Below are 23,126 nucleotides of genomic sequence, written 5' to 3'. Positions count from 1 at the left end.
GATTAGGGTTTCTTGTTGTACGTGCGCAAAAGACGAGAGATGTTTGAGGCACTTTAGATCAATTCAAGAGTTCAACAACTACAACTATGGTTCCAAGGCAAGGCGTTGATCCTATTCCTTAGGGGCAAGGAAGACTTTTTGACCGTCATCCACAATGTCATGCCAGCTCCAAGCCGATTACGTGGTGACATTTTTCCCTTCAAATGGGGCCTAAATTTGCAAATATGCGTAGCCCAGGCGCCATCATGCATTTTGCGCAACCATCGCCCGATGTGTACCTAGTAAAGACACGGATGGGAGAGCGTTCTACAAGAGCTTCCTCATCTCCATTATTGTCATCTGCCATAGCCACCACAATGGAAAAGCTGCTCACCGTAGTGTGTGTTTCAAGCCTTCTTCTAGCCACTCTTGCGGACGATGCCTCCTCCAGATCTTCTCTTCAGCACCCCTCCCTGGACGGTCTACAAGGTCGTGTTCTAGGTCGCAAAGGCAGAGAAGAACCGGCACACCACCATTACCGGCGTGAAGGCGAGCACGAGGAGCAGCATGAGGTCAGTACATCTGCCCCCACCAAGAAATCCAGAAACCCAAAGACAGAGTTCCTGTGTGCTTTGAGCAGAGACTCTGCAGCTGTTATTCAGCTGTGTGCCTGTCTCTGCACGAAGCACACACCATTTTCTGTTGAGAAGAAATTTGTTTTGTTCAGAAGAAAATGTACTTAGCACCATCAGAGTTTCTCTTGACGGCGAAGTGCACATGTGCAGGTGGTGCCTATGGGAGCGGAGAGTGGCGAAGAGAGGAAGAAGGGAAGTTGGAGGAACGAGGACGAGGAGGCGGTTGCGGCGGAAGGGCTGATCTCCAGCGCGGACTACAGCGGCGTGGCCATGCACGGCCACAGCTCCCCGCCGGCGCACAAAAAGCATCCCAGGCCATAGGCCTTCCGCCTCCGGATATTATTCAGTTGGTGTGTAATCTTGTCCAGTTCAGTTTCCTCTTCTTTTTCGGTGCCTTTAGCAAGTACTCCTAGTAGTCCAGTTCTATGGAATTGGTGTATCCTGATTCTCTGTAAAAGATACCAAGTCCACGATTTTATATGGATCTTCGTTGAAAAGAAAAATCGAGATACATAGTTGTGTCTTTGTTGATTCTTCGCTGCATGGTAGGAGTAGCTGTTTGTTGTGGGTTGGCTCCGGGCGGCACTCGATGATCCGTGGGGTGCACCGTGCACCCAGCAGTTTCAACACTAGCAACGCAGAACGCTCTCCACATCGGCCGTTAGCCTCCAGCGCGATGAGTGCGCACCCCTGGAATCCAGGACAGTGGCACCGGCACGGGAGCCGTGTGGACATGTCGGATGTCGCCATTGCGCAGTGGTATCGCTCTCTATCGCACAGGGTGTATGTCGGCATAATTCAGTTGCGCAAAATAAACGCTGCCATGGCAGCCAAAATCGACAGGCGTTTTCATTCAGCGGTTTCTTCACTACTTTTCTGTTAGGTTCTGTATCTGCACAAGGGCACGCTCGCTGTGTGCTCCGTGCGTTCAGCCGTGTCGCTCCCCTGGACTGGACTCCAGCGGCACGACCTCGTCCGTGGGATGGCACAGGAATTGTGGAGTCAGTTGCAATCTACTCCCTCGGTACCATAATATAAAACGTTTTTGCAGTTCAAATTTAACTGCAAAAACGTCTTATATTATGGTACCGAGGGAGTAGTATGCAGCAGCACGGCACGATCTGTTTTACTGAATAAATAAAAGGAAAAGAAGAACAGAAAAGCAGCAGAACTTTGCGCTGCGCAATTCCTTGTCTCGTTTCTTCAGAGTGTGTGCTCGCCGAGCAGAGAGAGGGCTGTCCGGCAGCGACCATCTGCAAACGGACCGCCGCCCTCCACAGTGGTCATAGCGGCGTCTCGCAGCTTGGGGACACTGAGATTTACAGACGGACCAAGTTTTCCTTTCAAGCAACATGCAAGAGCTCTGCCTTTTCGTTAAGAAGAAGAGAATTAATAAACCAACTTATAGGGAAAACTAAGAGAATTAATAAACCAACTTATAGGGAAAACTAGCCGAAAACCGATACATCTGCGACAAGCGGCCCAAGGCTGCGCACCAATCGAGCAGACGGACCAAGTTGAAAGCAGCAAAAAAATTTAAAAAAAAATCCTTTGCGCGATTCATTATCCTTTTAATAACGTAGTTCTCCGAATGGACTCAGGTACAGTGATTGTACAGACCCAACAGATCAAATGGACTCAGTTCAAGCGAAAAAACATGCGGAGCGGTTCTACAAACCGTGAGGATTTTGTACAGACAGTGCCCCGACGGAACCACAGGATCAACAAGAATGGACGACGGACGAACGGTCTCGCCGCCGCCGATTTATTTTCTTTTCCCCGGAAGAATTCGGCCTTTTCAGGTCCTTCATACCTTCAGCGCCAGCTTCTTGGCAGCGAGGGCCTCCGCCTCGAGGGTCGGCTCCCACAGGATCGTGGTCTCGGCCAGCAGCGCCGTCACGGTGTACGGGTCCATGTTCGACGCCGGGCGACGGTCCTCCAGGTATCCTGTTGGGCAACAAGGTATCGTTTTCAGTTAAAAAATGCAGATTACCAAGCTACAACACATAGGTACTGATATATACTCCCTCCGTTCCAAAATAGATGACTCAAGAGGTTTATTTTGGAACGGAGGGAGTATATACCAGTACAATATACACAAGAGGTTTATTTGAATTTTATTTGGGTTGTCATAATTCCTGTTCTGCTCCGCAAGAATTAGGCTTGCCCAATGTACTTGAATTTTATTTGGGATGTCATAATTCTTTTTCTGCATTCCCAACCATTGCAAGTAGTTTTGCAGAACAAGGGGGAGCAAATACCTTTGCCCTTTGCCTCGGTTTCTCGCCCCACACGAATAGAGCAGCCACGGTTCGCGACGCCCTGATAAACAAAGTGCTATGGTCAGTACCGAAGTAGGGTGCAACTAAAAAATAAAGAAAGGTTTCACTCGCCATACCCATGAGAAGTCTGATATGCTAGCTGTCTCATGTAGCCCTGTCAGCCTCCGTTCGTTTCCTTCACCATATGCGGCTATGTGCAAGTCATGGCGAAGTGAAAGGTTCAGGATTGCCTTCTTGATCACGTCGAAACCTCCATCCTCGCGCATGCTCAATGTGCTACATTTGCAACAACAAGAAAAGATTGTTTCTCACTTGCAAATTAAGGACAAACTATATCAAGCATTGAGAAAAAACTACCAAAAAGGTTAGTAACTATACTGAAGACATGTCTATTCTGAATAACACTTGATAATAAGTGCCTGTTCGGTACTTCTCCCATTTCAAAACTCCGCTCCGTGCGAGGAGCTGGGTCTGAGCAGCTCCGTGCGATTGCGCTGTCGCTCCCTCCGCTCCGGGAGTTGCAGCTGTGGAGCGGAGTGGATCCGAACAGGGCTTAAGTTTAAATATAGTCTTTCGAGGAACATTGTCTGTTAGTATCAGCATATGTTGTCTTCCCACAAAATCCCCGTTGTATTTACTTCAACGCAGCTATAATAGGTTTTCTGAATTTTTCTAATATAGGTTTCTCGAAGAAAATATACAGCAAGATATACTTTGCAAAAGTAATGCGGGATAAATAAATATTAACAGAAAAGAGTGGAACCTGTAATTTGTGTGGCAGCCAGCTCCATTCCAGTCACCCTACATCATATCAATCTTCAGATTACTAAGTTCTAATATATAAATTGCTTCGAACAACTTACAAGAATATACCTGGATTGGTTTTGGGTCAAGGGTGAGCACCACACCAGCTTGCTCCGTGATTCTCTGATTACAGTGAGTAGGATGATAATTAGAAGTGCTTACTTAGTAGTGAAAAAGCTAATATCAACAAAAGGATGCTCATTCGGTCAGTCATGGACTTATGGGATCTGATGTTTCAGCGAAAACTGGTTTTATGGTATTTAAGAAGGGAATTCTTCAGAGTGTCAGAATAAATCATAAAAACTCATACACATGCACCTATAGACAACCAAGGTTCTATGATATCAGGCCATCAGGGAACCATAGACAATTGTTCGAAGTACCTCGAGAATGTATCTTGAAGCCCATATGTGGTCTCCCGCATCAATACCAACGCTAGGTCCAACCTGGTACTCCCACTGCATGAATACAGGTTGTGAATTTTCACTTATTAAACAGTTTAATTTTCTTTTAAAAGAAGAGGTCAAAAACATCACACTGATTCACACATAACAAGAATAATACATGCACCCATATAAATACGGAGGCATACCTGACCAGGCATGACCTCCCCGTTTGTTCCACTGATTTCAATTCCCGCGTAAAGGCAGGCCTTGTAGTGAGCATCGGATATGTCACGGCCAAATGACTTGTCTGATCCTACGGCGCAGTAGTATGGACCCTGCAACATTTCAGCACAAATATTACTACTCGGTTGTGTTTAATGAAGTGTATATTTCAGTTAGCCTGAGATTAATTGTCATCTGGTAAATCAAGCTTCTTGATGCAGTACCTGGGGGCCAGGGTACCCTCCAACAGGCCAGCCAAGAGGCCAGTTCACATCCCTCTGCATCAGAGTGTACTCCTGTTCGATTCCAAACCTAGAAAAGCAAATGTTTCAACTTCGTGTGCAAACAATACCAGGCTTTCATATAGGCAGAGGTTCTCAAATGCACTAGTTACCATGGCACTTGTGCAGTGACCTTGGGGTCACTGAAGATTTGTGCAGCCATGTGTCGCTTGTTAGTAGGGATGGGTTCCCCTTGTGGCGTGTAGGTGTCACAGATAACCTGAAAAAACAAATTCCGTATTAACTAACAAGCCGATTTTACACATGTAACCAGTAAAGTGAGCACTGGTATTAATCATCTCTTAACGATTAACATAAAGCGCATTCAAAAAGGTACCAGTATGTTGTTGCCTCCTCGGAATGGGTCCTTGAATATGGCCTGTGGGCTGAAAGCAGGACAGAAAAACATGAACAGAGTTAGCAAAAGCCGAAATCCAGATTACTCTGCATGTGCAAGGCTGAAGAACACATGAACAGTAAATTTCCCGCTTACTATAGGATGACTTCACTGTCTTCTCCAGGAGCCTGCCCTGTGCTCGATCCGTCGTAGTTCCATTTCGGTAGCTCTGATGGGTCCTCCACTGGCTTTGAAATCGTCTGAAACAGTAGCATTGCATTTTCTTGTCAGCAGCAAAAATAGAAAGTACAGCAAACAATACTTTGCAGTGAACTGCTCATCCCGTAAAACTTCTGGAGAGAAAGAACTGTTCGTCCCTTAAGAACACTACAAAATATGTATACAAGGAAACGGCGATATTTGATGACGAAGATATGCAACGCTTACCCTTGATTTGCTCCTGAGGTCAATCCCAGATCCTCCAACCCTGCACAAAGCGAAGAAAGAAAGAAAAAGCGAAATGGTCAGATTTGTTAACAGTAAAATGCTACTACAAACATAATAGTGGTGCATGCCATGACAGGATTGACTCCTGGTTGCACCCCAAAAGTGGGGTGTCCAGTCCCCTGCATCTTATTCAAGTGCCGGAACTAAAAAGGCAAAAGCAGTGAGTGAGTCGTCACAAATCACCCACCACGCCTTGAAAACTTTGTCTATTATTAGCAGTATCGACTTTAAGGGTGCAAATCTGCTCATGTGCTAATCTAATCTAATCTAATCTAGTGTAATCCCCTGAAAAGTGCAGGTTTGGCCTATCCCGAGCTGCCACTACAGCAGTACCCACTGTGCTCGCATGGAAGTCAATCCATCAATCCATGGAAGCGAACGAACAGGGTCCGCTGGCCGCGATGGACGCGTGCGACGAGAAAAGAGCGGCGACATTGCGGGGAAGGGCGCGTAGTGGTGCGTACCAGATGTACTCGGCGATGATCTTGTCGGTGAAGGGCGTGGTGTCCATGTCGAGCAGCTGCTGCATCCTCTGGATGACGCCGGTGGTCTCCGGGCCGAGGGCCAGCACCTTGAACCCGGAGGTGGCGCGGGCGGTCCTCCTCACGCCCCACACCCTGCCCGCGGGCTGCCTCGCCGGGACGGCAGACCTGCCCCGCACGCCCACCTGGCACTGCATCGCCGGCACCACCGCCTGCGCCATCGCCGCTACTTACTTACTTACAGGTACTCTGCCGCCTCCAAACCTTCAGCAAGAGACATAACTGATGATCAGCCGGAGCAAAGCAAAGGAAACAGGGCCATTGCCGCCGATCAACCGCCGGCGGCGAATGCAACAGAGAATCGAGGAAGCATTGCATCGAGAAGTCCGTAGAACTCACCTGACAAGGACGCGGACGAGACGAGGGAGGAGGGGACGGAGGGAAGGGGCCGGGGCGACCTGCGAGATCGCGCTGGAAATATTTATCTATGTGGTTTTGAAGGAAGGAAGCGTATAAGTATTTTAGATTGCGGGCGAGATTCTAGTGGCCGCGGCGCGGGCAGTGGCATCTGGCTCTTGATTAGGCGATAGGGCTCTGGGTGGACGAGATTTGAGGCGCCCCTTGCAGCTGCACCGGAGGCAACGACTGCCCCGCCCAGAATGCACACACATCTCGGATAGAGTTGTTTACAATGTGTTCCTTGTTCCTTCTCTCCGGATATGAAATGAAAGATGCGGCTGCCTCTCCTTGTCACGTCCGCCTCCCGCCATACCCAGCCCAGGCAGGCGACCTCTCCAACCAAACCCAGCCAGATGCAGCAGAGCGGAGCAAGACCTGCACCGCAACGCAAGCAAACTATGTGCTGGGCGGCGTGTCTCATTGACCCCGGGGCCAATAATTGGGGGTGTAGCCGTATAGGATGATGGATGGATGGATGGACGGACAGTCATCCCTTCATCCCCTTTGTCAGGTGTAGCATGTCTTTGCGTCGGGTGGCCTGTCACGGGGGCACCCTAGCTTGGTCCACTTCCAGTCGGGCTGCCCGGTGCCGGGGACGGGCACTCTAGCAGTGACACTGTGACAGCGCCCAGCAGCAGCACACATGGGCTGCCTCTACTTTTGGCCCTGCGTTCTTGTGCAAGTGCAACCACACTAGTAGGTGGTTTTATCCTACGTCGTAGCACGGCAAAAGTGGAAACCGCAAACTACTCCAGGTTGCAAGACCGACGACGAAACAACCAATGCTGCAACGGACACCGCGTTCGCAGCGTGTGTACAGGAAAAACTGTTCGGCAAAAATGGGGGAGCTCTGGAGCAGTCACCCACCATGCTTCCCGTGCAACGCGAGCATGCCCTTGGCGTACCGCGTCCGAGCCGTCCGATACAGAACGAGCAGCGCCTCGAACTCCCTGCAGGCGTCGTCGTACACGGCACGACTACAGAACCTTGACTTGAAATCGGCGAAATCGGCCGAGGCTCGCTCACGATCGGAGATGAACATGTCAAGAAGCTCTTCCAAGGGCCCCAGGACGTCGCAGAAGTCGATCCTGCTGCGACCGTGCTGCTGCGGGAGATGCCGGAGCCAGGACATCCACTGGAAGGGCTCATCGTTTCTCTCCTTGACCACGAGCTCGACTGACCTCAGCGCATCCTCGAAGCCACAGTTCCTGTTGATGTTGTGGAGTATCTCAGCGAAGGTTGACCTATGGCTGCTTCTCAGAGAGTTACTGGATGACGGGAGCTTTGCCGCAACCATGCACGCTTTTCGAAGGCTAGGATCGCTGTTGGAGAGCAACCTGATGGCCACATGCAGCAGGAGAGCAAATAACGGAGCTTGTTCTTCCAGCTTGGACTGGACAGATCCAGGGCTCCTCACAAGTTCCTGCTCCTCCAACCAGCAGTGCAGAGCAATGTGCACAAACCCTTCCCATCTGTAACAAAGGTAGATAAATGGTGAGAAACAGAACCACTAGCAATGCCTTTTATTTTTGCAACAGGAATAGTACTCACTCAAAGGGTGGCTCAACTTCGATGGCAAGGGTCAAATGGAGCGAGTAGTTGGTGGACACGTCGACTTCAGATTCACCTTCGTCGACGTCAGTGTGAGCCTCATGCACATGGCCTCTAGGAACATACATTATGTCTCCTTCATGTAGAACTTCCACCCTTCCGCCACTATCATCCACCAAGCCATCTAAAGAGTGAAAGGGTTCATATAGTCTAGGCAAAATTGACTTTGTATTGGGCCAGATCTTCCACTTCTTGCGCCCAAGTAGCTGCCAAACAAGCACACAGTGGTCGTCATAATGCCGGGCCAGGCCTTGAGATCCTGGGGGTGAGAAGTATATGTTGGCCCCTACAGAAGGCTGACCAAATAGATCAGCTAGAGCAGAGGCTATAGCAGCAACTTTTTCAGACCGGAACTCCATGCCACGCAAGGCGATTGAGAAACCATTCTTGATTGCGTCCTTACATTGTTCAACAAATGCAGTTCCATCTGGGAAGACCATGCCATCATCAAAGAAATGCTCCTCCACCCCAGATCCTGTTGAGGTCTGATCTCGTGTTCTCACGACTCTTACATCTTGCCTATACTTCACAGGAGCACCCAAGGAATCGTGAACCTCATCAAGAAATGAATCTATGTTTAGTTCATCCGAAGCAATAGCAGGGCAAGAAACAAGGCCCCGTATGAATGACTCGACAATAGCATCTGGTGTTCTAAGATCAAAAGCGTTATGCAATGCAGTGAACACATCATCCCCCTCCAGATCACTTTGTCTCTTCCTGTATAAATAAGGTGAGTTTTCCCAGTACATCAGGGCAAACTTTTCGACATCAGATTCCGTTTGTCCAAAAAAGCTTTTTCTGACTTCATCAGGTTCCAGGTGGGCTGGACAATCAAGATCCATCGTAAGCCTAAAAATAGCTTCAGATATCTCATATGGTCTGCTTTGAAGTTGATCCTTCCAGTTGGTGCAGTCTGTTGATGACTGCAAGAGTCTAACTTTGCTCCATACTTCATACAACAAAAGCGTAACTTTTCTAACTAGCTCCTGTTGCAGATTGTGTAACTTGCCGACTTTACAGGAGTTCACCATGAGCACCACTGTGTCGACGATCAAGTACAAACATTTACTTGGCTCTGAAACTCTTGCTTGGCACCCGGTGCTCCCGCTACCAACAGCCCTGGAAATAGATTCCACCTGAGAAAATAGATACCTAAAGGAAGTCAATTCCACTGGCTGAAGATATTCAGGAAGTAGAAACAAAGAGTATCTCTTTCATCAATTAAAATAGATTGCGATGATAGCCCAGTTCTAGATATAGTCAGTAAAATTTAAAGCTATATAATCATATGGCAAAAATCGTTTGATGGTTTGATGCCAAAAACTGTGGTGGCTTAATGTACACATAGCTTAACTTGCTCTTGTGAAGATAAAGGTTGGTTTTCATCCACCTGAAGTTTATTCGCACTTCCACATGTTCAGAATCTTCAGTAGGAAAACAAACTAGGTTATGGGCACAACTAAAATTCAAGATATACTACAATTTAAATCAAAATATTCACTGAATCTCTGGAAGACAATTCATAGCAATCAAACAAACTATAAGCTATAATATGCTTTAACCTAGAACAGCAGGTTGGATTCTCACAATAGCCTCGGCAGAACAGGGGAGCCCGAGAGACGTTCCCTGCCAACCGGAGACGCCGACAGATCCATCACGGCATTGCAGGCAGCCTCGGCCACTCGCTGGCTGCCACCCCCCAGCGCCCGCGCCAAGCCACCGGCGACCCCGCCGTCGGATGCTAGCGCCTCGGCGGCCTCCATGGACTGCAGCGCCGCCGCGCCCATCACCTCGCAGCTCAGCGCGGCCACGGAATGCGAGCTGCATCACAAATCGCAAAACAAATTAACCGAGCAGGCTAAGACGGTGAGTGCATTGCTGCGCAGGGAGGAGGGGGTTCCCCTTTTGGTACCTGGAGGAGAGGAGGAGCGGTAGGAGCGCGACGAGGGATCCGGGGAGAGGGGAGAGCGCCGGCGCCGGGGGCGAGCGGGAGAGAAGGCGGCGCAGGAGGCGCGCGGCGGCGGCGGCGGAGGAGGAGGCGCGTTGGTTCGGTCCGGTCGTTGGCGTGACGGCCGCGAGGAGGATGGGGAAGACGTCGCGGTCGAAGGAGGCGGACGCCTCGCCGCCGCTTCTCCTCCTCCCCTTCTTCTTCCTCGCCCCGTCGGGATTCTCCATTCCCGGCGTCTCGCGACGGCTCGTGGCGGCGCCAGGGGAGGCTGTGCGGCGACGGGATTGTGGAAACGTGAAGGGCTCGTGCCCGTGTTGCCCCTACGGTGGCGGATAGTATGTTGCCTCGTAACATTACGCTTTCTACGAGAGCTGGCAGGCTTCAAGTTCAAGGGTAGCGCCAACACAATTGACCGAAATGTAACCACATACTCACCCACTGGTCCGTACCAAAATGGAGGAGATATTCAGATGCTCCCTCCATCTCAAAATAAATGTGTATACTTTAATAAAATTCTGTATCAAAGTTAGTGCAAAAATTAATACACTTATTTAAAAACAGAGGAAGTATGCCACCATTTCTCCTCAGTTGATGCTTGGTTAAATGAATGTTTGAAGAATATCGAAGGAGGCGGCATGGCGACTTCTTATCTACATCATGTGGAATGTTAGAAAGAAAAGAATCCGTCATATCTCCAACGACACTGGAATGATGTATGTTTCACTTCACCTTCAGGACATCACTTTCTTTTCCAGGACATCACATATAGAGACATGATTTTCTGACCAAGAGCAAACCAAAACCATAAGTAGTTAGCATGCTCAGCTTTCTCCCCGAGAAAGCCTTCCTGAGATTCAAAGAAAAAGGGGTACGTAATGGGTCCCGATATACTCTCCTTTAAACATGCCAACATGTACATGTTTGAAAAGACCGCGCTCCAAGCTGGAGTTGCAAGCTTGAAAATCAAATCCCTATATCCTCTTCATCGGGTGCTTTTCAATGCTTGGGAACTGAGGCACCTCATTACTAGCGCAAAGCTGCTCAAAAGGTTTGTCTTATAGTCCATCGGCGGCTAGGACAAACTCATCCATTCAGGCTTTGTCAGTGAGCCCGTAGATTCGCCTCCCATCTATCAGCCGCTCCAGTAGCTAGTGGCAGGAAGGGGAATCGCGGTTCCTTCACTCCGAGCCTTCGATTAGTAGTTTAGGTTAGGGTTTTTTAGTCCTCGTAGATGCGGCGTCTGGACGGATGGCGGCGCTTCTTCTTCGAGTTTGTTTTTCGGGCTTCGATCCTCCTTGAGTTCGTCCATATGAACGTAGTTGATGGAGCTCCAGCATAAGTTCTTGCCGTCTCTTTGGGACAGCGAGGTTAGGGTTTTTCCCCATCGTGTGTGCGCTGCGAGAAGATTTAGTGCTAGTTGCTTCAAATATATTCAAGGGTTTCAACGGCGACGATTGCGGCTCCAAGGCGCTGTTCCTTAGGGGAACGTGCATGAAGGCTCTTCAGTTGTCATCCACGAGGTCAAATTGGCTCCTTTAGGGGAGCGACGAGAGCGGCACGTCGACGATTCGTTCTAGCAGTGATAGCGGTCGTTCGGTGGTTTAGAGACCTCGATGTAATCCTATACACATAAGAAGTTGATCCCCATTATCCTATTTATCTCAACATGCACACATGCCACCTCATCAAAGGCCCACCACTACACGCATGAGAAAAAGTTTTCCATTATTAGTTGATCTCATGCACACCTTTCACCTCACCCACACATGCCACCTCATCAAAGTTCCACTCAAAATGCATGAAAAAAGTTTTCCATTACGTTATGCCACTTATATTCAAAATATTTTCTGACTACACAATAATCAAATACTCCCTCCGTCCCAAAATAAGTGCCTCAACTTTATACGAATTTTGTTCCAAAATAAGTGTCTCAATCTTAATACAACTTTGTACTAAAGTTCGTATAAAGTTGAGGCACTTATTTTGAGATGGAGGGCGTACAATATATAATATTTATTTTTAGCTTTAGTTCGTACATTATTAATTCAACTATGGAAACTTCATACAATCAAATCGCTGAAATATATTGCAATCGATTCCCGCAGCAACGCGCGGGGTATTCTTTAGTTTTATTATGTTTGAGATGCTTTTGTACTCCCGATGAACTTTTATAATATATCTGAATCTTTTTCGAAAAAAAGGAAAGAAAAGAGCGCACTTCCACCGTTTGTTGTGGATTTTTTTTCTGACCTTGGCGGTTTCATCCTCCGAACGCAAAGGACTTTGATTTTCCAAGAAAGTTTCTATAAATGAGCGAACCTTGATAAATGCCGATTGGTAACACAGTAAACCAAAAATCGCTCACATGCACGAGCATACACTCATCTCTATCAACGCACGCACGCACACCCTGCCTCTATGAGCATTTCCGAGAGACCGAGCCGGCACATTATCTTGAGATTGACAAAGTTGCTACACACGTCCTCACAGAAGCCGGATACATTTTCCAAGAACGTCTATATAGTCTTCACTAAACCGAAGCAGACTGGTGAAGCTGGGCATGATTCGAAAGGCGGACACAACACGAGGGCCAGCTCATAATTGAATTAGTTATATGGGAAAAAACACGGAAGCAGGTGAAAAACAATCGATGCATTTCAACTTCAAACCGTACCGGACGTATTACACAAATTAACACTACATTACTTGTGCGGCTCGTGGAGCAGTTACTAGCAAGCTAAACTTTTGCAATCATGCTGTTTAATTAAGGCTATCCGGCATGTTTTCTATAGTTTCCCCTCCAAAGGAGCAGAAAGAGAAGGTCCGTCACATCATTCAGCACTGAGCGCGACACCTACCGCGCGCGACGACGCCTAGAAGGCTTGCCGTTGGCTCTTGCCGCCGGCAGCCTCCTATAAAAACCGCCGCTTGCGCCTCTCCCTGTGCACTCGCAGCTTGCGACTTTGGGGGACGATGATGGAAACAAACGAAGGCTCGCTCGCCGAACCTAACATGGCTCCTCCTATGCCTTGATGATCAGAAATCGTGATGTCGACTGAGTTCTCCATGCACGCAATGACGCAATCCTTTTCTTCTTCTTCTTTCTGCAAAAAACATTTCAGAAACTCTGTTTTTTCTGCACTTATCCTTCTCTTTCCTGTTCTTTCCTATGTTTCTCTGCGACGTCAATCCATAAGTTTGCCGTTTCACAAATTTGCAGGAACTGCATGGGTTAGATCAAAGTTTATTGGAAAAGAACTGCTCGATCGTTGGCTTTTATTCCGCCAACAAGAGCTAATTGTGACTAACAAAAAGAGCTAACCGTGACTAACAGAAAATATGCGACTCATGTGGATGCGGTCAACTTTTTTTTGACAAAAAGAGCTAATTGTGACTAACAATATCTTTATGCGATCCAAGATGCTTAGCTTATTTTCCATGCAGGTTTCTTGGAGAGAAAACCATGACGCCCAAGGGAGCAACGCTGAAACTATATAGCGACACGTCTGAAGGAGATAGGCATGCTACAATCCTGGGAGGTAATTCTACTAGTCTGAAGCCTGAACATGCCATTCTGTGTGTGGTTTAGCATGTTGTTTATAGAAGAGATCAAAACAGGATAGAAGATCAATTGGCTAACTACAGCCGTACAGAGCAGCTGCATGGTTGCATAGGGGGCCTCCAACCTGTTGCCACTAGATTGTAATCTACGGAGTACTAGCTACTATGGAACAAAATTTCCACTTTCCCTGCAAAAAAAAAAGTGTACAAGGCCACTCTTCAAAAACACACACACACACACACACACACACAATGAAACATCAAAATTAAGATCCATCCAACAACTCAATTATACTTGTCACTGCTCAATTTCAGTACAACAATAATCACTTACCTTGGTAGAGTTATGGATATTACATCACACTCACACATGGTTTGGCAATCCACAACAAGATACAACACAGTCGACGTCAGACCCAACACCATCGAAACTACGGCAAACGATCATCACCAGCAATTTATTGTTAAATCTAAGGCCTTGGGCACACTCGTTCCTAAAGTTTTGTTCTCACACATCAGAGTACACGTATCCTACTTCCAGTTTCTCTATGTTTAAACCTCGGAGAATCAATTAAGGCATGTATCCGGGTATGTCATCACAGTACAACGGCCACTTGAGAAGTTGGAGTAAGGCCAACTCCACCACACGACCTCAAACGGACGTCCGGTTTGACCGGATTTTGTCCCTTTGGGGTGTCAATGGGTTCGCCCATGTCCGCCTCTGTCCATTGGGTTGTGGGTGCGCCTAACGCGCGACCGCACCCCAAATCATATTCGTGTTGGACGTGATTAAAAAAATAGAAAAACTTAAATAAAATGCCTAAAAAAGTAAATAAACGCAAATAAAAAACCGTAAAATATAAGTTAGGGTCGACGGCCACAAAACGGTCCAGTTTCACGTCCACATTTCCATAATTAACATAAAAACAAAAAAATGCCGGCCCGCGCGCTCCTGTCGTGCCCGTCGATGTCGTGGCCGCCGGTGTCGTCGTCGTCGCTGACGAGGTCGACGTAATACGGCGGCGTCCACAGGTGTGTCGGCGGTCCGTGGTACGCGGGGGCGGGCTGGACGGCGGCAGGGGCCTGCACCACCTCCTCACGTGGCGACGCGTCCTGCTCCGATGACCGCGGCGGCGTGGGGCACCAGTTCACGCCCCCCACGGCATCGGCCATCTCCGGAGCCGTGCACGACCAGCTCCAGTGCTGGCCCACCAGGCTTGGGTGGAACGCGGCCACCGGCGCCTCCTCCATCACCTCCTCCGCCGCCACCATCTCCAGCTCGGGGATGGCAACGTCGCCGGCCGCAGAGAGGGCCATCATCTCCTCGAGGCCCGGCCATTGGCGCTCATCATGCGTGTTCATGGAGTCCTCCATGACACGTTGCATGAGCCGGGCCTCCTCCTCCGCTGTCATGCGAGGAGGTGGAGGTGGCGACGGAGACGGGGAAGGCGACGGCGTGGGCGTGAGGCCGCGCACCCGCGTACGCCCCCGCACCTCCCGACGTGGCCGATGCGGCCCCGACGCCGTGCCGGCGAAGTAGGAGGCGCGCCGCACGTCGTGCTCGTCCTGGAGCCAAGTGTCCCAGAGCACGGAGTCGGGGGCGTACCTATCGTCGTAGTAGAGGTCGTCGGGGAGGAGGCGGCGGCGGCGGCGGCGCTCGATCTCATCGCGGCGCGCACGGCCGCTCATCGGGGCCGGCGGGATCGGGACCCAGTCGGCGGAGAGGTGCCAATTGTTGGGGAGGTGCACGTCGCTCCACGGGACCGGCGTCCTCGTCTCCCAGTAGCGCTGTCATACATCAGCGCTGATGTACTGCCGGTCGCGCTCGCCAGCGGCCCTAGGGCCGATGGTGAAGGGGGCAGGTGCGGGGGCCTGGCGCGGTGGCGATGCGGGCTCCTCCTTCTTCACGGAGCCGCGGCGGCGTCCCGACGAGGAGCCAGCCTCGCGGTCGTGCCTCCCCTTGCGGCCATAGTTCCATAGGCCCATGGCTGCGAGGCGGCCGGCCGGCGAGTTCGAGGCTAGAGGCTAGGTTTGGGGGTCTGGGTGTGTCGGGTTTCGAGGAGGCCGCGGGGTGGAGTGGGGGAGTGTAGACGACGACCGGTCCACAGCTTCCCCATCTAATAAGGACCGCGACCGTTCGCCTGGGCGGATGACAGGCGGGGCCGGCCGCGCGTGCGCATTGATGTTGGCGGGTGGGAGGTAGGTGGCCGCCTGCCACGCGGCCCCGACGCGGACGAGCGACGCGTCCGTTTGCTGTCCGCCGCGACTCAAACCCGGCGCATGTTTGCGCTCGAAATGGGTCGGCCCGGACACAAAGCGGACCAGATGGGTCCGGGCCGTCGCGCGCTGGGCCGTCGCGTTTGTCCCTTTTACCCCAAACGGACGGGGCCGGACGGGATGGGGTCGCGCGGTGGAATTGGCCTAACTCTTTGCACCTGCTTTAAGCAGGCCCGCTACTCCCTTGCCCGTGAAAGAAGCGCACAACAACACAGGTTATGTTGTCGCTGCTCTCCCGCTTGTAGGCCTCCTTCCATCTCTTTGGGCGGCGTTGTTAGGGTTTCCTCCTCGTGCATATGCGACGGTGAGATTTAGTGTCAGTTGTTTCAAATCTATTCAAGGGTTCAACAGTGAATCAGTGATGACTGCAGCTCTAAGGCGTTGGTTTCTAGGGGCACGTGCATGAAGACTGTTCTGTTGTCATCGACAAGGTTAAACCGGCTCCCGTAGGGGAGCGATGAGAGCGGCGCGTCGGCGACTCATTCTAGCAGCGATAGTGGTCGTCCGGTGGTTTAGAGACTTCGATGCAATTTTTATTATGCTTGATATGCTTTTGTGCTGCTAATGAACTTTTGTAATAGATCTGAATCATTTCCAAAAAAGAACAAAAGGAAATAAAAGACTGCACTTCCACCGATTACTGGGGATCTATACCTAGTCTTCATTAGGCTGGTCATAGTGGGAGTAACTTAGCTAGCAACACAACGCATTTCAGAACAAAATTGCTTATGTGTCACGTATTTAATGGGAAGAGATGTATTTAGAGTAACATAATGTTACTGTAACATAGCGCTTTCCGAGAAAAGACGAGTCTACAAAAAAAGCTAATAAATAAGACCATCTACGACATTATATTACTTTGCACTCTGAAAATAATAATTTAGACCACTGGCATATGCATGCCACCAGTGTAAGTTACTCCTCATTATGACCAGCCTTAAACCAAACCAGGCTGGTGAAGCTGGGCATGATTCAAAAGGCGAAACAACACGCGGGCCAGTTTGGAATTGAACACTGCCCTCGTGTTTAGACAACATGATTCAGAAGGCAGGGAAGCCGGTGAAAAACAATCAGTCACATTTCAACTTCAAACCGTACCGGCCGTATTAGACAAATTAACACTATGCATGCGCAGCGCATGGAGCAGTTAACAAGTTCAGCTTTTGCAATCATGCCGTTTAATTAAGGTTATCCGGCAGGTTTTTTTATAGTTTCTCCTTGAAAGCAGCAGAAAGAAATGGTCGATCACATCGTTCGGCACAACACCTACCTACCGCGTGCGGCGACGCCTTGGGCGCCAAGAACGCTGATCGTTGGCTCTTTGCCGCCGGCTCTCCTATAAAAACCTCCATTTGCGCCTCTCCTCGTGCACTCGCAGCTTAATCACAGACTAGCTCTGAGCAGGAGCAGCAGAGCAACAACACTCTCTCCACGAAGCCTCACTACCCAACTAATAGCCTCCCCAGTACCGCTTCTTCTTCTTCACCATCATTTTTCGCCCAAGTTTCTTCTTCTTCTTCTTCTTCTTCTTCTTCTTCTTCTTCTTCTTCTTCTTCTTCTTCTTTTCCTTCGATGCTTCTCTTCTGTGTTTTATCTGACCGCGGGCAGGAGCACTGATCGATATCCCTCTACATATGCATCGTCCTTTTGAGTTGCCAATTTGCTGGTGTTAAGTTCCTGTTGGTGGCGGTGTTGTTGTTACATGAATTTTGGTTTGGTTTGGTTTGGAGGGCGATGATGGAAACAAACGAAGGCTCGCTCGCCGAACCTAACATGGCTCACTATGCCTTGATGATCAGAAATCGTGATGTGGACTGAGTTCTCCATCCATGCATGCACTCCTTCTTTCTCTTGAGAACATTTCAGAAACTCTGTTTTGATGTCGTCTTTGCAGAAAATTCGATGCCAATCTACTAGTATAAGTTTGCCGTTTCAGAAATTTGCAGGGATTGCGTGGGTTGGATACAAAATTTATCGGAAAAACTACTCGCTGGCTTTTGTTCCGCCTACTTTTGCTTATGAAAATAAAAATCTGCTTGAACGGATCCATGCGATTCATGGCGATGCGGTCAATCCTGAAAAAGATGCTAGTTGTGATTGTAACAATATCTTTATGTGATCAGAGATACTCAACCTATTTTCCATGCAGGTTTCTTCTGGTCTAGATAAAAACCATGGCGCCCAAGGGAGCAACGCTGAAACTATATAGCGACGCGTCTGAAGGAGATAGGCATGCTACAATCCTGGGAGGACTAAATTCAGACATGCATGGTGGAGGCGTTGTCTGTGCCATCTTCTACTGTTCCGAAGCCTTTGCATGCCGTTCTGTGTGTGGTTTAGCATCTTGTTTAGAAGAGGTCAAAATAGGATAGCAGATCAATTGGCTAATTACAGTCGTACAGAGTAGCTGCATGGTTGCATAGGGGCCCTCCGTGTATGAAGGACCTGCTGCCACTACCAGATTGTAATCATATTATCATGATAGAATTCCCATTTTCCACGCAAAGAAAAAACACTGTACAAGGCCACTCTTCAAAGTTTTTGTATGTACACAACACAACCCAGTAGAATTAAGTCTCTAGAGTCCACACACACACACACACACAAAAGAAAACATCGAAATTAAGATCCATCCAACAACTCAATTATACTTGTCATTGCTCAATTTCAGTACAACAATAATCGCTTACATCACACTCACACATGGTTTGGCAATCCACAACAAGATACAACACACTCATCAGACCCAACACCATCCACAACTAAACCACGATGAACGGTCATCAGTTCATCACCAGCAAATTTATTGTTAAATCTAAGGCCTAGGGCACACTTCGTTCCTAAACTTTTGTTCTCATATCAGAGTACACTTTTCCTACTTCCAGTTTCTCTTCGTTTAAACCTTAAGAATCAATCAAGGCATGTACGCGTGTCATCACAGTACAACGTCGACTTGAGAAGTTGAGAGTAACTCTTCGCACCTGCTTTAAGCAGGCCCACTACTCCCTTGCCCGTGAAAGAAGCGCACGACGACGCAGGTTATGTTGTCACTGCTCTCCCGCTTGTAGGCCTCCTGCAAGAGCCTCTTAGCAGCTTCCTCTGGGTCTTGTATTGACCGGGTCATATCGACAGCCTCCTGCATTAGAAACGTTGTGTAGAAAGGGCAGATCAGACACGCGGAATATGATACAGGTCTTGAAATCATTCAGTTTTCTTGAATTACCTCGTTAGAGACCACATCCCACAGCCCATCGCTTGCAAGGATGAGAAACTCCAGGGACTCGTCAACGATTTCCTCCTATGACCCAGCAAAGCATTACTAAGCACGATCATCATTTATTAAAGGTGAATATAAAGAACAAAAATTCTTAAGCCCCTCCAGACGGCATATGCAGAAAGAGAAGTAGTTCTTCTATTGTTACAGTGACTCACAAAGAGTCATGAAGATGAATGCCTACTTACATGCATATGCAGTTAGAGAGAGAAATAAAATGAGAAACATTAAACACTCCAAAAGTTCGTACCCGGATCTCTGGATCCACAACTACATACTGCTTTAAGAGCTTGTCACCAAAAGCGCGAGAAACAGCAAGTACACCACCAACACGCCATGTTCCTGTGGAACAGAAAACCATCATTAGAAAGGCAATCATATCCCATCCAGATAATTTGAAGAGAGTGCAGTGCACAGTACCTGCCCACATAACAAAACCTCCAGCTTCTTCAATACGTTGCCGCTCATCTGTCTGATCAGGCTTGTGATCTTTCGAAACAGGTACAGCTGCAAAAACCAGTACACCCCATTAAGTGAAGAACTGATAAAAGTATTACCACTACTTTACTTCCCATCGCATTGATTTGCCATCAAAATAACTTGAGTCTATTAGCCTATTGACTACTTTAGTGTGAAAGAAGAATACTGGCATCTACAGGCAAAAACAGCGCTTTCATAAAACGAGGCAAGCATTTAAGCCTTTAGGAAAGGCCTCTGTTAAAAACAAAATAATCATACATCCAGTCAAATACAAAATAATCGTATAACATGTTCTTAACTTTTACAAGCATGCATGAAAACATACTGTTGAGTAGATGTCTGTAAATGATGTGCTCTCAACTTCATAACACACATTTGCAGCACACCGTTTCCAATACACCCCTTATAGAATGTTCCCATAATCAACTAAAACCTTAAAACCCAGTTACTAATGAAAAATATTGATCCATATTGTAATCATATAACTTTGTAGTAGGTTGGAAGTAGACCAAGTTTGTCCATTCTGCTATATTCATTGAACAAGTCTTAAACGAAAATGCATAGTCTCAGAAAGTATGAAGTAAAAGCAATAAAAATGTTGAATGTTGGTTACCATTTCCTGCCCTGCATATGATAGCCCTGGAGTCTCCAACATTTGCGACAAAGAGACGATTACCAACAAGTACAGCAGTTGATGCTGTTGACCCACACTGGTTTTGAGTACTGTCAGATTCCAAGAACTCACTGTCGGTACTTTTATAAGAATCATCTGCAGATAGCAATATAATGCAATGATTATGTTAGTTTTATTCACACAACTCGGTGGTCGAGCGGATTAGTAGCAAAAAGAACAAGGAGATACCTATAGCCACTTTTGTGTCGCTCATGAACTTTGGATGCCTAAGAAGATGGCTGAAGAGGTTGTGTTTGACATACTCAGCTACTTTAGCACCACCATGACCTATAAAAATGAGCCGTGCATTTAACAACCCGATTTGGAAGAAAATAGCAAATTTGCTTGGCTTGTTCAACTTTAGCTTTTTCATTGTGCCCCCTGTGAGTATTTTATATGTTCTTTTATCCATTAACCCCTCGAATAATGGTTGCTTTAGCCACAAGAAACAACATACATTTCGAAGAGCAAAGAATTTTATGGTGCTAGCTACGCTATATTATACAGATTCAAGTACGAGATAAGAAATATCAGTGTGATCTTTTGGCACATTGTGCCAAATATGAAAAACGCCCTCTTATCGAAGTTCTAAGCTTAAATAAGAATTAGCCATGAACAAAAACTACGTGAAGAGAGATGATACATACCATCAAAAACTCCGAATAAACCAATAAGCTGCCCATCGACACTTTCAATTCTTGTCTCATAGAAGTCTTCCATGGAAGCCCTTTTACCCAGGGAGCTCGCATAACCATAGCTAAACTTACCATTCTGGCTGGCAGAAAAACAAATGAGAAAAGCTGAGCAAACAGGTATAATAACTACACGGTAACAGCCCTAATTAACCGGTCTTTTAGCCGATAACAACATAATACAAATATGGAGTTGCTATATTACTAGAGATCCCATAGTACCATTCACAGAGTGGATACAAACATATCACTGCATGTATCTGGATTGCGCCACTACAATAGTTATATACTAGCGACAGTTCACTAGGAAGCAACTGCTACCAAAAATGTACTAGTACCGAAAAATTCATTTGGAAGCAACCACTATATATATGTGATTCCGGAAATGTCCCTCCAACCTGTACTGATCAGAGGCTGGTATTGGGAAGGACAAATAATTGAGCAGTTTCATGCAGCAACAGTCAGCCACCAAACCAACTTGCCTAGTTAATGAATTGAGCAAAATTTGGGGGAGGCCATGGCCGTGAGCCAAAATGTACATATCAGATGAGCAGAGCAGAGCAGGGCAGACTCGGGAAGGGGATATGGAACGTACCAAGCCAATAGGACAGAACCTATGCCATGTATTATTAGCTTGCGGAGCCACAAACGATGAAATGTTGTCTGAAGGAGCTGCCATAGCATGATGAAACCACACACGACTAGATCCATTTATGCAAAGAAGTATTATGTTTGTGTTACAAAAGGAGCCATAGGTGGCTATCATGACTCTGTGTGTGGCTGGTGGTTAAGTGCAGCTGAGCCGTGCCGGTTAAGATCACTAATATCATTCATTAACTTGCTTCCCCTGATTATGATTCTGAACCAATAGAAAGAGAAGGCATCGTTAAGGTTGTCTCAAATCTTATACTAGCATTCCCAGCAGGACATCCTGGCTTATTTACCAACTCAGAATGCCAAGGATTCATTTGGTCTACGTGCCGAATAACCCTCGATTTACTCAAGACGACAAGGTATATACTTAGCTCACTAGCATAACTATTCAGTCTCCTTATGAGTTCGGTGTCTTGGCGAACGAAATTAGGTGTCGTATTTAAATAAATATAAAAAAGGCATATAATAACTCCAGCCAAAATTTGTCAGTTCCAAAGCACAACACGATTTTTCTTTGGATGACCAATACCATCGTTGGTTATCCAGCAACAGGTGGCCTAACGATTATGAGCTACAGAGAAGGGAAACACCTCCTCGCTCGTGGCAACGAGATCACCACCACTCGATACGCTAAATCGGTGTGATGTTCGAAGCCGCCCATACCGCAAAATTGCGTGCCTGAACCGCAGTAACCGACGAGGATTACTGCATTTACCACCGCACGCCGGAGGCTGAGCTAGGGGCGCGCGCGCGTGCGCCCCGAATCGAATTGACGACGAATCGGACTGCCACTAGAGCAATTCGAGCAGATCAAGCACAGACAAGGGCGAAAAGGCGCGGGCAAAAGAGATTCCGGGGGTGGCTCCCAACCTGAGGCCGCCGCCGCTGACCGGCGATCCGTCCGTGGGGTGGCCGATGACGGTGCTCAGGTACCCCATCCCTCCGGGGGTTGAGACCACTCACCGACCCGAGCAGAAAGGGGGGGTGACGCGAATCGGCGGAGAAACGGGTCAAATTCGGGGGATTTGGGGGGAGCGGAGACGGAGGGCGAGGGATTTCTATAGTGGGCGCAAGCTGCTGCTCCTCCGGCACTCCTTGCCTCGTCGTCGGCTTTCTTGCACTTAGGCCCTCGGAGCAGCGCGTAATTACCTTGCTTCGCTGTCGGGCCCGTACCGCGTCGCGTCGCGTCGCATCGCATCACGCGGTGGAGTGGCGTGCGAGGCGCGACGACCGACCGATCCCCGGGCTCTTTTCACGTGAGCCAACGTGGGAAGGGTTGGCGGTTCCATGTAGATAGGATTCTTCGAGAAGATCGAGGATGGATCCACCGTCCAGAACGCGCGACCCCGAACGCTGCACGTGAGCCCGACATGCGCTTAACTGAATAACATTTTTTTTAGGATAACTGAATAACTTTTTAGAACATTGGCATTTGCAGCCTCTTTTTGGGCATACGGACTGCATTAGGGCACCTACAACGCGGGCGCTTAGACGAGGCGCTACGCTTTGATTCCTGGCCGTTTTGATGTAATCCAGCTCAATCCCAGGATTTTGGCTGGCATTGACTCGGCGCCTGGTCTTT

General features: G+C 48.2%; 4 protein-coding genes and 1 pseudogene across 5 annotated transcripts; 2 read left to right on the top strand and 3 right to left on the bottom strand.

Moving 5' to 3' along the window:
• Window positions 1–166: 166 nt before the first annotated feature.
• Window positions 167–1,092, top strand: LOC123050280 (uncharacterized; the record flags this gene model as incomplete). The annotated part of the gene is given in 2 exon segments (XM_044473104.1): window positions 167–551; window positions 765–1,092. Coding segments are annotated over 2 exon segments (519 nt in total). The 3' UTR covers window positions 936–1,092.
• A 1,057-nt stretch (window positions 1,093–2,149) lies between these two features.
• On the bottom strand, window positions 2,150–6,636 carry LOC123054841 (glutamine synthetase leaf isozyme, chloroplastic). Its single transcript, XM_044478705.1, has 14 exons — window positions 6,315–6,636; window positions 5,898–6,179; window positions 5,374–5,413; window positions 5,083–5,186; window positions 4,927–4,975; window positions 4,703–4,809; window positions 4,533–4,620; window positions 4,293–4,421; window positions 4,084–4,158; window positions 3,770–3,823; window positions 3,660–3,697; window positions 3,013–3,172; window positions 2,876–2,936; window positions 2,150–2,561 (listed from the first exon to the last, which is right to left on the bottom strand). Exons 2-14 carry the CDS (start codon window positions 6,134–6,136, stop codon window positions 2,422–2,424), a joined length of 1,284 nt encoding a protein of 427 aa, XP_044334640.1. The 5' UTR covers window positions 6,137–6,179; window positions 6,315–6,636; the 3' UTR covers window positions 2,150–2,421.
• Window positions 6,637–7,107: 471 nt separating this feature from the next.
• On the bottom strand, window positions 7,108–10,263 carry LOC123054840 (uncharacterized). Its single transcript, XM_044478704.1, has 4 exons — window positions 9,898–10,263; window positions 9,573–9,806; window positions 7,926–9,137; window positions 7,108–7,846 (listed from the first exon to the last, which is right to left on the bottom strand). Exons 1-4 carry the CDS (start codon window positions 10,158–10,160, stop codon window positions 7,234–7,236), a joined length of 2,322 nt encoding a protein of 773 aa, XP_044334639.1. The 5' UTR covers window positions 10,161–10,263; the 3' UTR covers window positions 7,108–7,233.
• Window positions 10,264–12,981: 2,718 nt separating this feature from the next.
• On the top strand, window positions 12,982–18,268 carry LOC123056013 (uncharacterized; annotated as a pseudogene).
• A 125-nt stretch (window positions 18,269–18,393) lies between these two features.
• Window positions 18,394–22,672, bottom strand: LOC123054842 (probable protein phosphatase 2C 45). 2 transcript variants are annotated; one of them, XM_044478708.1, is made up of 8 exons: window positions 22,415–22,672; window positions 20,846–20,973; window positions 20,388–20,486; window positions 20,139–20,294; window positions 19,466–19,552; window positions 19,296–19,387; window positions 18,995–19,069; window positions 18,394–18,907 (listed from the first exon to the last, which is right to left on the bottom strand). In XM_044478708.1, the coding sequence occupies exons 1-8, from the start codon at window positions 22,480–22,482 to the stop codon at window positions 18,758–18,760; spliced, it is 855 nt and encodes a 284-aa protein (XP_044334643.1). In that variant the 5' UTR covers window positions 22,483–22,672; the 3' UTR covers window positions 18,394–18,757. The 2 variants fall into 2 exon arrangements, with proteins under 2 accessions (XP_044334643.1, XP_044334642.1); XM_044478707.1 differs by having other exon boundaries at window positions 19,296–19,552.
• Window positions 22,673–23,126: the final 454 nt, after the last annotated feature.

This window comes from Triticum aestivum, chromosome 2D, assembly GCF_018294505.1.
Source record: "Triticum aestivum cultivar Chinese Spring chromosome 2D, IWGSC CS RefSeq v2.1, whole genome shotgun sequence".
Taxonomy (NCBI): Eukaryota; Viridiplantae; Streptophyta; class Magnoliopsida; order Poales; family Poaceae; genus Triticum; species Triticum aestivum.
Note: the sequence above shows the minus strand (reverse complement) of the source record. Positions and strands in the feature narration are given on the sequence as shown.

Bases quoted from the DNA above. Each gene is read 5' to 3' on its own strand.
- LOC123054841 (XM_044478705.1), bottom strand. From the start codon at position 6,136: ATGGCGCAGGCGGTGGTGCCGGCGATGCAGTGCCAGGTGGGCGTGCGG. The intron at 5,414-5,897 runs GTACGCACCACT...CGCTTTGTGCAG, and splicing joins ATCATCGCCGAGTACATCTG to GGTTGGAGGATCTGGGATTG. The intron at 3,698-3,769 runs GTATATTCTTGT...GATATGATGTAG, and splicing joins TTGACCCAAAACCAATCCAG to GGTGACTGGAATGGAGCTGG.
- LOC123054840 (XM_044478704.1), bottom strand. From the start codon at position 10,160: ATGGAGAATCCCGACGGGGCGAGGAAGAAGAAGGGGAGGAGGAGAAGC. The intron at 9,138-9,572 runs GTGAGAATCCAA...GACTTCCTTTAG, and splicing joins CCTGTTCTGCCGAGGCTATT to GTATCTATTTTCTCAGGTGG. The intron at 7,847-7,925 runs GTGAGTACTATT...CCTTTGTTACAG, and splicing joins GAAGTTGAGCCACCCTTTGA to ATGGGAAGGGTTTGTGCACA.
- LOC123054842 (XM_044478707.1), bottom strand. From the start codon at position 22,482: ATGGGGTACCTGAGCACCGTCATCGGCCACCCCACGGACGGATCGCCG. The intron at 20,974-22,414 runs GTTGGGAGCCAC...TTTTTCTGCCAG, and splicing joins GTCAGCGGCGGCGGCCTCAG to CCAGAATGGTAAGTTTAGCT. The intron at 20,295-20,387 runs GTATCTCCTTGT...TGCTATCTGCAG, and splicing joins CGACACAAAAGTGGCTATAG to ATGATTCTTATAAAAGTACC.